The sequence below is a fragment of the Eschrichtius robustus genome, chromosome 12 (assembly GCF_028021215.1).
Source record: "Eschrichtius robustus isolate mEscRob2 chromosome 12, mEscRob2.pri, whole genome shotgun sequence".
Lineage (NCBI taxonomy): Eukaryota > Metazoa > Chordata > Mammalia > Artiodactyla > Eschrichtiidae > Eschrichtius > Eschrichtius robustus.
In genome coordinates, this window is record NC_090835.1 from 101417094 (window position 1) to 101429592 (window position 12499).

General features: G+C 37.3%; 1 protein-coding gene across 1 annotated transcript in view; it reads left to right on the forward strand.

Annotated features, from left to right (window-relative positions):
* LOC137774129 (uncharacterized) overlaps nt 1-12499 on the forward strand; it is a gene marked incomplete at its 5' end in the record, with an annotated part of 281651 nt that overhangs the window by 50594 nt on the left and 218558 nt on the right. The window contains 1 exon segment of the mRNA XM_068559236.1: nt 11849-11925. Coding sequence (XP_068415337.1) covers nt 11849-11925 — 77 coding nt within the window.

The window sequence follows — 12499 nt, forward strand, 5'->3', positions numbered from 1 at the left end:
AGAATTGTTAATGAAAGTAGTATACAATATTAAGGAAGCCTTAAGATGAATGACCTCAACGCAAAGGGAGAGACAGATATAGTGTCAAAAAAAGAACCCATATGTTTGGGGCTTCCCTGGTGGCTCGGTGGTTGGGAATCTGCCTGCCAACGCAGGGGACACGGGTTCGAGCCCTGGTCCGGGAAGATCCCACATGCCGCGGAGCAACTGCGCCCGTGAGCCACAACTACTGAGCCTATGCTCTAGAGCCTGCGAGCCACAACTACTGAGCCCACATGCCATAGCTACTGAAGCCCATGCGCCTAGAGCCCGTGCTCCGCAACAAGAGAAGCCACCGCAAGGAGAAGCCCACTAACCGCAACAAAGAGTAACCCCCGCTCGCCACAACTAGAGAAAGCCCGCGTGCAGCAACGAAGACCCAACGCAGCCAAAAATAAAATAAATTAAATTAAATTAATAAAATTTTTAAAAAAGAACCCATATGCTTGAAAATCCCCACAAATATAATTCTAGCAGAGAAAATTATAAATTTATAAATATTAAAACAAGCTTCCCAAAACACTCGTTTCTCCTTTTTATTGAGTAGCTTCATTTCAGAAAATATATTTTTTGGTAGTGAAAAAACCACCTAGTAAATGGCTTTTTGATATCTAAAATGTATTTTGTTTCCTCTTGCTGCTACATCTTCTTAGCTCCAATATCCCTAAGGTAATTTGTGTGGGCTAAAATTCACATCATCAACTTTGAGATTTTGTGACTATGAAAGAAGAAAATTTACACAATGAAGTGAATAATTCATATTTAAAATCCTTTCCAACTTTAATATATATGTATATATATAATGTAAAAGATGTATTACAAGCTTTCAGGTTTTCTGAAAAGAACCTGAGGCACTGAATCTGATATATATATATATTTTTTAGTTTAGGATAAAAAAAATTATTAGCTATGACTCCATCCTATTTTACTGTTCAGTACGGCTTCACCGGTATAACAAATTTGCTAAGATGATGAACAGCTTTTAAAGAATTACACTGACCACTATGATAATTATTTTACTTCTGTTTAACTTTTTCTTTCATAGGTAGAGAATATCTATGAAGAAGGTTCAAACAGAGAGCGTGCATAGGAGACTCTGGTGTCTAATCCTTCCCTCTTGAAATTTGTATTTTAAAAACATGTTCTTAACTGGGCTAACAGGTTTTCCAGCTATATTTGTCCTCTCTTGGATCAGCTCAATAAAGAGAACTAATGAAGCAGGACTATTTTAGAGAAATAGAAAAAACAGGAATTATGCCTTTAAGGAATTATGCTTAAAGATGCTGAATTTAGGGTAATAGTCATGAAGTTATGTTGTTTGGGACTCCTTGACCCAACATTCCACTCTGACAACCTCAAACTCATTTTTTAATATTTTAAAAGATTAAGTCAGAAGTAAAATATGTAAACTTCTTCTCATGGTTCTAATTCCCCTGACTAGTTCTACCAGTACCCAGTGAAGCAGGGCACTGTGGGTACCAGTCCCTTACCAAAGGCCATTTTCTGTTGGCAGCTTCATTATAAGAAATGACTGGACATCTCAGTGGACACACCTCAGAAGAGGGGGAGTTCATGAATGACTGTGTTAGTTTTGTAAGAGGCATGCAGTGTTGGTTAGAAAAATTTAACCTTCATTATGCCATTAAAAAATAAGAACATAGCCAAAATCAACAACATAGCTAATAAAGTTTATAGAAGTTCCTTAATTTTATCTAATATTCAGTCTATACTTAAATTTCACCTGCTGTTCCCAAATGTCCTTTACTACGTGTTTGTCTAAACCAGGACCCAATCAGGACCGTACATTGCGTCTGGTTTTCTGTAAGTCAAAACCTGACATTGACCGGGTCAGGTGCACCATAGACATTCTGTAGACAAATTTGTCCCATTGTCTCCTCCTGGTGACGTTAACCTGTTCTCTTATTCCCTGTACCTCCAATAATATGAAAATTGACCTAAAAAGGATGATTAGATTCAAGATAAATATCTTTGGTTGGAATACATCAGAGACAGTACTGTGTGTTCCATACTTTGTTACATCAAGATATGAACAATATCTGTTGCCATTTACGATGCTAAAATTGATCATTAGATTAGGGTGATGGTAGCTTGATTCATCTATTGCTTCCCCCTTGAGACAAAAAAAATTAATCTGTGTCATATTACTTTTGGTATCAAACAATATCCACTTCCTCATCAACCATTCACTATTTATTTATTTATTTGTTTGCCATGCCGTGCAGCTTGCGGGATCTCAGTTCCCCGACCAGGGACTGAACCCAGGCCATGGTAATGAAAGCCCAGAATCCTAACTACTAGGCCACCAGGGAACTCCCAACCATTCACTTTTTAAGGTTATTATGTCAATTGGTAATCCTTGCCTGTAGCAATAATTTTATTAAGGATTGCAAAATTATGGCTTTATTATACCATTTAATCTAAATCTATTAGGTGTCATTCTTCCATAAGATACAGCTTCCCTTGACCAGCTGTGGTGTTTTGTTACTCTAAAATACAGTGTCTACAAAAAAACGGCAAGAAACCTGTAGAAACAATTTTAATGGTATTAGGTCAATGGTAGCTACTTTCCTCTAGTTGAGAGGCACAAAGCACGATTTTGTATTTAACATCAGAAACATATTTTTTCCTCTCAGCTCTTAGGTGTATCTCAATAAAGCAGTCATTAAAGATTGTTTAAAATTAAATGAATTCAAGGAATTTGTCACTTATGGAATCTTTCACGAATTTATAAAGTGGTGTACTCATGATTCCTTAGGTCTTATACCTTCTCTACTCCGGCTCATCCCAAATACTTGTTTTATATTCATATTATGTTTCTTAGAATCATACTGCATACTTCCTCAACCCGTGTCTTTTTTTCTACCTTCCGCTACATATTAATAGAAAACCCATTCTTATAAGGTCCTAATGTGATTCCCAAGCACTCTGAGTAAAAGGGAGTGGAGAATGAAACAGCAAATTAAAGATAACTTTCATTGTTCTTGATGAAAACTTGAACATGATCTTCATTTCTAGCATTGGGGACTACAGATTTTTTACATTTTATTTCATCTTAGAGTTTCTGATGTTTTCTGTCTTTTAAAATCGCAGAGAAAGTAAAAAAAACCCAAAATAACTGTGTTGCTAATATGTTGAAGGGATTTGACATCACAGTGTGTTAAGCCCCTCAGGGATGATCTATATATGGAGAAGGAATTTGGGGGGATTCTTCATTGGCCATAGTGTGTCTTCACTTCTCACTCTGGTATTTGAGAAAAATAATATAGAGTTTAAAGTACCTGAACATTCTTATGGATTTCATGTGGTGAGATAAAACTATTTAAGTGTTTTCAAGACATTATTGCGTATTATTCACCTTGATGCTTATCAGGGTAATTCTTCAATCTAAGTCACTTTATGAATGCTGTTAATCATGTAATATAGATGATATATTTAAAGTGAATTGTTTTAATAAGGTTTTGCCCTTCTAAGAATAATTCTAGTTTTACCAATAATTTTAAACCTTGGGTTTTTTTTTCAGTGACATATTTACATTTTCAATCATCCTAGTAGAATTATTAGTTATATCATGGATGCATATTCTTGTTGTATATGTTTAAGATTGACAAGTGTCAAAGTTGCTGGTACCTGTGTACTTAAACTGAAAATTAAAATAGTCAAATCACTAGATAAAGCATTTCTACGTAGAAATGTAGAATGTCATACATTTTCATGCAAGATTTTACTTAAATATATTTGCTTATATTGCTTGTTGGTATGGCTCAGGAAAATTTTTAGTTTTTAGAAGAAATTTGAAGACTTGACATTGAATTTAAAGGCAATTTTAATATTATTGTTTGATATTGACTGAGGTTTTCTAAATTTGATATATAGAGTTCCAGTGTAGAGATGATTTTCCATATAGACTTAGATTGTTGTTATTTCTAAATATGTAATTGCAGTGTGGCAATGATTTCCCATATGGTATGTTTGCCTACTAACCACTTTTTTGAATAAATAGAGTTAATTCAAATCATCTAAAATATAATCACACACTATAAATCTCAGAATTCATTAGTGTAGGGATTGGGAGCATATGTTCTAGAGGCCAATTCTCTAGGCTTGATCTAACCTTGCTGTTACTGAATTTTCTCACTTGTAAAGTGGGCATAATAGTAGTATCTACTTGAAATAGTTAATGGGAGGATTCAGTGGATTCTTACTTATAAAGTCTTAGATTAGTGTCAAGCATGTTATACACACTCAATAAATATTGGCTAAAATTTAATTATGTCTTTCATTTCTCCCCTCTTCCTTACACTAGCCACTATCACAGGCAAGACCATGTGTTTGAATATTAACATCCAAGTACAGAATTCAGTAGTAGATAAAATGAAAAATAGGCATCTACCCAGTTTGCAGAATCAAACTGGTTCTTTGGTGACTTTTATTACTCATCAAAAAAAAGAATTAAGGAACCAGAAATAGTTTTCAAGGATGTCTACATATTTATGGAAAATCCAGCAGCATATGGAGTGACTATCCTGTTTTGTTTTTTTGAAGAAACAAAGATCTAGAAAAATCTTGCCCTTCTTGAATCATTTTCTTTTTTTCATACTTCTGTTAGAAAAGGTTGTCTGGGGTAGGGATATCTAAAGAGATAATTCTGGAAAATCAATACTTAAATTATTTAGTGATAGCTAGTTAGAGATTTTTTGAATTTTGTTTGGATTGTTATGCAAATAAGTAAAACATTGCTATCTCAATTTTTCATTTATCAAACTGATAATTTTTGTCAAATTGTTCCCCGTGTAATCCCCAGTTATAGCAAACCATCACTTATTCAGACTAATAGGATATGGTGGAAAGTCTGCGTTGTGAAATATTCCAAAGTAAATTTTATACAAAAGAAGTATTAGTTTTATATAAATGATGAAATATGACTAAAGCTGCATGAAATAATTGTTACATAATAAAATTTGTGATAAAATCTCCTTTAATGAAGAGAGAAAATTTAATTAGTTCACTGTTAATAAATAACTGATGCTTCTCAAGTACCTGAGAAGATTTGAAAATAGCTGGCTTTATGAGGGAGTACATTCTCTTTGCAAACCACATTCGCTCTGTTTGATCTTTTTTGAAAAATGGTTGGTGCAGAGGGAAATTTTGTAAGATTTAATAAAGTTTTGCTGTTTAGCCCTTTCTATTCGTTTCCAAAGGACCATATAGATCCATTGATCTAAACCTTAATTGTTTTCATGAGCTAGTAACAGAAAATAAAATATATGGGGTCAAGTGATTGAAAAAAATGGCATTCTGTGCATGTACTCTCCAGGAAGGCAATCTGACGGTACGAAGGACCAGTTACACAGGTTAAGAATTGAGCTTTGGAACCACAGAGAGCTGCTCCAGTCTCCACCACATACTGTAAGCTTGGGCAAGTGCATTGAGGTCTCTAAGCCTCAATTTGCCCATCTGTAAAATAAGTATGACACTGTTAGTGTATGCATCATAAAACTATTGTAAGGATTAAATGACATGATGCATACAAAAGGGCTTAAAAGTGTCTTTCAGTGGCTTCGTTAATTCTCATCACCTAAGTTCCATCCTCTTGCTGGTGGCGGCCAGAGGCTCTGATGTCTTCCTCATCCAATTCATCAGTGAAACTTTATAGCTTCGTTGAGTGGTTCACCCTATTGCTTGTTCTCCATGTACCCTTTGCTCCTTGGTAAGCTTACTAGCCTAAATCCGTGGTGTTCTCTGCCACACGAGGCTGAAGTGTGAGGGCTCCTGTGCCCTCTGGCTTCCGGTTGCTTTCCGTCAATGGGAAGTCTTGCTAAGGGATAGGAGGAAGGGAAGATAGAAGTCCCGTGACTAGTTCCTCTCTCCCTGTGAAGTTAAGGCTGCATTGAGCTGGCTCCATCTCTCCCTCCACCCAGGGTCACTGTTATACACAAAATAGGTGACTCTACATGACTCCCTCTTTGCAGGGTCTGATGACTTCCCTGTCTTCTCATCCCTTCAAGCCTAGTGGTGGTGGTAACAGCCTGTCTCTGAATCCACAGCATTGTAATAATGCCCTTGTAAATAAATCTTTCCCCTTCAAATCATCTCATTTTGAGAGTATATTTGTTTCTACCAGGAGCCTCACTGACACAGACCCTAAACTTGGGCTTTCTCTGTGCTTAAAGACAACAAAGCACCTCTTTTACGCTGACGCAGTAACATCACACCCGCCATGTTGGCACGTGGGACATTATGGAACGTGGTCTCTTCTCAGTTTTAATTGGAAACCCGGCATAACCTATCTGTTCCTGAAATTCTCCTCAAACTATCTCGCACTCTTTCATCTCCTGCAGAATTTCTGCCTTGGAGAGGAAGTGTTGAGGAGAGAGAAAGCCATGACACACGTACACTCGACTGCCTGTTTCTCTCACTTTTACCTCCTTTCCAGTTCACAGTTCACTAGGAGGAAAAGGGGAGGAGGTTCCCCTCTTCCTCTTGCTTTTAAATTATGACTTCTTTCTAATGCCTTCCACGCTGAGGAGGCATTTTCCCTCCCCAATTATCGGAGCTACAACAGCTGAATTTTGCTGAGAAACATGAGTTATAGGAGAGAGGAATACATAAACATGCATTTAATATTTTCAAATTTTCATCACGTTATATGTAAATCAGACAATATCGTTCACTTGCTTAAACCCTTTACTGGCTTCCCAATTGCATATAACATGTAGATTTGTTAGCATTACCTCTAGGTTTAGCAGGGTTTTGTTCCTGCCTATGTTTCTAGTCCAGTTTCCCAATATCCTCTTCTGGTAGTTGTACTTAAGCCACGGGGGTCTTCTTTCAGTATTTGTTTTTGATAGTTTATTCCTTTTTATTGCAGAAAAATATTCCATTGTATGGCTGTATCACAGTATTTTGTCCATTCACTTATTTTTTTTTAACATCTTTACTGGAGTGTAATTGCTTTACAATGTTGTGTTAGTTTCTGCTTTATAACAAAGTGAATCAGCTATACATATACATATATAACCCTATCCCCTCCCTCTTACGTCTCCCTCCCACCCTCCCTATCCCATCCCTCTAGGTGGTCACAAAGCACCGAGCTGGTCTCCCTGTGCTATGCGGCTGCTTCCCACTAGCTACTTATTTTACATTTGGTAGGGTATATATGTCAATGCCACTCTCTCACTTCGTCTCAGCTTACCCTTTCCCCTCCCCGTGTCCTCAAGTCCATTCTCTACATCTGCATCTTTATTCCTGTCCTGCCCTTAGGTTCTTCAGAACCATCATTTTTTACTTTTTTAGTTTCCATATATATGTGTTAGGATACGGTATTTGTTTTTCTCTTTCTTACTTACTTCACTCTGTATGACAGACTCTAGGTCCATCCACCTCCCTACAAATAACTCAATTTCATTTCTTTTTATGGTTGAGTAATATTCCATTGTATCTATGTGCCACATCTTCTTTATCCATTCATCTGTCAATGGACACTTAGGTTGCTTCCACGTCCTGCCTATTGTAAATAGTGCTGCAATGAACATTGTGGTACATGACTCCTTCTGAATTATGGTTTCCTCTGGGTATATGCCCAGTGGTGGGATTGTTGGGTTGTATGGTAGTTCTATTTTTAGTTTTTTAAGGAACCTCCATACTGTTCTCCATAATGACTGTATCAATTTACATTCCCACCAACAGTGCAAGAGGGTTCCCTTTTCTCCACACCCTCTCCAGCATTTATTGTTTGTAGATTTTTTGATGATGGCCATTCTGACTGGTGTGAGGTGAAACCTCATTGTAGTTTTGATTTGCATTTCTCTAATGATTAGTAATGTTGAGCATTCTTTCATGTGTCTGTTGGCAATCTGTATGTCTTCTGCGGAGAAACGTCTGTTTAGGTCTCCTGCTCATTTTTGGATTGGGTTGTTTGTTTTTTTGATGTTGAGTTGCATGAGCTGCTTGTAAGTTTTGGAGATTAATCCTTTGTCAGTTGCTACATTTGCAAATATTTTCTCCCATTCTGAGGGTTGTCTTTTCATCTTGTTTATGCTTTCCTTTGCTGTGCAAAAGCTTTTAAGTTTCATTAGGTCCCATTTGTTTATTTTTGTTTTTATTTCCATTTCTCTAGGAGGTGGGTCAAAAAGAATCTTGCTGTGATTTATGTTATAGAGTGTTCTGCCTATGTTTTCCTCTAAGAGTTTGATAATGTCTGGCCTTACATTTAGGTCTTTAATCCATTTTGAGTTTATTTTTGTGTATGGTGTTAGGAGTGTTCTAATTTCATTCTTTTACATGTAGCTGTCCAGTTTTCCCAGAAGCACTTATTGAAGAGGCTGTCTGTTCTCCATTGTATATTCTTGCTTCCTTTATCAAAAATAAGGTAACCATATGTGCGTGGGTTTATCTCTGAGCTTTCTATCTGGTTCCATTGATCTATATTTCTGTTTTTGTGCCAGTATCATACTGTCTTGATAACTGTAGCTTTGTAGTATAGTCTGAAGTCCAGGAGCCTGATTCCTCCAGCTCTGTTTTTGTTTCTCAAGATTGCTTTGGCTATTCGGGATCTTTTGTGTTTCCATACAAATTGTGAAGTTTTTTGTTCTAGTTCTGTGAAAAATGCCATTGGTAGTTTGATAGGGATTGCATTGAATCTGTAGATTGCTTTGGGTAATAGAGTCATTTTCACAATGTTGATTCTTCCAATCCAAGAACATGGTATATCTCTCCATCTGTTTGTATCATCTTTAATTTCTTTCATCAGTGTCTTATAGTTTTCTGCATACAGGTCTTTTGTCTCCTTAGGTAAGTTCATTCCTAGGAGCAACTGTAGACTTGGGGTTTGCTTTCAGTACTTTTAAAATACCAAAACCATGTCCTACCTCAGGACCTTTGCACATGCTGCTCTCTTGGCCTGCAATGATCAATTTCTCCTAATCTCTGCATGACTAAATTATTTCCCTCCCTCTCAGATCTCATTTTAAAAATCACTGTCTCCATGACCACCTTCCTATGACTCTGTCCCCTAAAACTATTCTTTATGTTATCCCTTGGATTGTTTCCTCCATTGTGCTTACCATACTTGCCATTGTTTTATTCATTTCTCGTTTGTTTTCTATTTATTATATCTATCAGATACAAGGTTTTATAATGTCAGATATAGTATTCGAGTGTGTGTGTGTGTGTGTGTGTTTACCACTGTATTCCTGGCTTCTAGCACAGTGTCTGGCATAAAGCAAATCCACAACAAATACTTGTAGAATGAGAGACTGAATAAAGTACATTGCTTAGAATGGTATAAGTGCTCAATAAGTGTAGATTAGCATTGCTTTTATGAACTCTCACTTGAATTAGTATGTAATAAACTTGAAAATATCTATTATTTTATTGGATCTCATATACCTGTTTTAGAAGCCCTCTTGGCAGAGTTGCATTAAGAAATTTTTTTATCCAAGCCAAACACAATATACAACACGACATCTATCGCTGGCATATGACCCTGGCAAATTTTTCTCCCCTATACCAACATGTTGCAATCTTTAGAACTTCCTGTACCTTTTCATGGATACGTGTGAAGCCTCTGACCAACAGTTAGCAAGAAACCGAGACCTCCCAACACACATGTGACTGAGCTTAGGGACAGATTCTCCAGCCTCAGCTGACCCCTGAGACAATGGCAGACCCAGCTGAAAGCTTGATTGCAGTATCATGAGAGACCCTGCACCAGGAAAACCCTACTAAATGGCTTCTGGGCTTCTGAGCCTCAGAAGTTGTGTGAAATAGTAAATGTTTGTTGTTTTTAGCTGCTAAGCTTTAGATATTTTGTTATGGAGCAATAAGTAACTAATACATACTTTGGCACCTGGAAGTGGAGTGTTGCTGTAACAAAACTTAAAGCGTGAGAGTGCACTGAAACAAACAGAGTCCAGTGGATGGACTTTGGAGTGTAGAGAGGCTAAAGGACCTTGAATAAGATGCTACTACAAACCTCATGACCTTTGAGAAGGATGCGAGGTGAAGGCTTATTGGAAACTGGAGGAAGGGAAATTTTTATTACAGAGTGTCAGAGACTTTAGCAACACTGTTGCCTGTAGTTGTGTGGAAAGTAGAAAAAGTACCTAATGAAACGGGTGGTCCAGCTCAGGAGATTTCCAACCAGAGGATTGTCAGTGCCACCTGGTTTGTCCTTGCTGCTTATTTTAAAATGTGAGGGGAGAGAGATCAACTAAAGGAAGGATTGTTAAACCAAATGAGTCAGGACGTGATTTTTTTTAAGAAATTCTCAGCCTTGCAAGATGGTAGGCGGTGATAAAATGAAGAAATGTCTTCCATGCAAAGATCAAATGCCAGGAAAATATGGCTCAAGGATGAAACTAAGAATGTGACAGTCAAAACTTTTGTTAAGACTTCAGAAATGTCAGAGGTGATGCCTCAGAATAGTATTCACTCGGACAAAAGGCATTCTAAAAGGATCAAGGGTGTGCCTTATGGTTCCTCTGAATGAAGCAACAGGATTTCTGGGGGACTTAAGATTATGGCCCCTCATCCTGTCAGTGGAAGCCTGTGGTAGAGAAGGTCTTCTCCTGAAGAGATCTGTGTGTTTGGCTTTTGTCTAATGCAGTAGAATCCACTAAGAGTCACGAAAGACTTACAAAGTCTTAAATGGAATTGCATAAGCAGAGAAATCACCTGCTTTGATTGAAAAGAACAGAGAGAGGACAAAATAAAAAGAGGCCTCTGGACCCTAAAATTCTACTGACAGGAAGCAGGGTGGGAAAACCACTTAGCTGCAAACTTGTGCTACCTTTCATGAAAAAAGGAAGGAAGATCCAGAAGATGGAACCAAGAATCCAGAGGACACAGCTGAGAGCCACAGAGAATTACTCCCAGATCTTGAGACTTAATCAAGGAACTTCCAACATTTGTCTGGATTTCATAATTACTATGGACTCATGATTCCAGCCCCCTCTTACTCATATCTTTTCGTAATTCCCTCCCACAATTGTACCAGAATTGATCTGTATGACCAATAGCATACAGTAGAAGTGATGGTATGTCATTTCCAAGATTAGGTTATAAAGGGCTGCAGCTTCCATTATCAGTTCTCCTCTCTCTCTCTCTCTCATTCTCTTATCATTCACTTTCACTAAATATGTTGATATTTGCCTGTATGATACCCTTTCAGAACATCTGGAGGAATGTTTTAATAGGATTACTATATATTATAGTTTGCAAGGGCTAGTGCTGGATTATGCCTGTTGTCCTAGAATAATTAAAATTTCCCCTTAACTCCCCAAATGTCCCAGATTGGATGATAAATTATATGATCACAATTATTATTAACATCGCTATCATCCTACACATCCAGCCATATATCCATTTCCATTTGGTTAAACTGTACTATTATAGGGTGTGTGTGTGTGTGTGAGAGAGAGAGAGAGAGAGAGAGAGAGAGAGAGAGAGAGCAAGAATATTCTTTGCAAGAAATATTCTTGCTAAGACGAAGAAAGCTGTGTTGGTATCCACAAGGCATTTCTCCTTTTTTTCATATCGTTTACTATTCTCTCTACCTTCTTGGCCAAAAAAGTAACTAAGTGGAGTGAGAAAATTCAGATTCCATGATAAGGTGGCTACTAATGGTATAATCCCCATGTTCTTATTTGGAACCTTAACCTTTTTTTTTTTTTAGAACCTTAACCTTTTAAGAGTCAGCATACCCTAGTCTTAGAAAAGCCAACTTTTACATAGATGTTTCAAGTGTATTCTGAATATTTTTTTTTCATCTCTGTTTTCTTTTATGCAGGATTCGAAATTTGAAGGGGAAGGACTCAGTGAATACCTTCCTATGTCATGTTTAAAGACTGACAAAACATTTGAGAAGTACGTTCCCTTCATGGTACATTTAACGCATTTTATTTGTTTGTTTGTTTGTTTTGTGATGGATTAAATATGGGTTAATTATAGGTGACAGGCACCCCTTAGTTTGATTCACCCCGAAGGTTCAGGTTTGTGATACCCATGACCCCATTTCCTCCTGGGATTTATCTGTGCCTTTTCATTTATATAGGATAGCTTGGGTATGGGGCTTTATATCTCTCAGAGAATATCCAAATCCTTGATCCAGTGTAGGAACTTCTACGACTGGGATGTGGCAGTTTCTGCCCCTCCATCGCAGTACAGGAGATGCAGGAGTGGAGGGTGTAGGTTCAGAGGAGTTTCTCAAGCCGATGGTCTCACTTTGAATCTTAGGCTTCGCCCTTTTTGACTATGTGACCTCGAACAAGGTGTTCAACTTCACTCAGCATCGGCTTTTCATCAATTAAGCAAGAATAATAATACCTTGGTGGATTATTTTAAGGGTTAAATGAGATGATAAATATAATGTATTTCAAAGAGTGCTTTGAGCATGCTAAGCACTAAATAAATATGAGTTAATACCGTACATCAGTGGTTC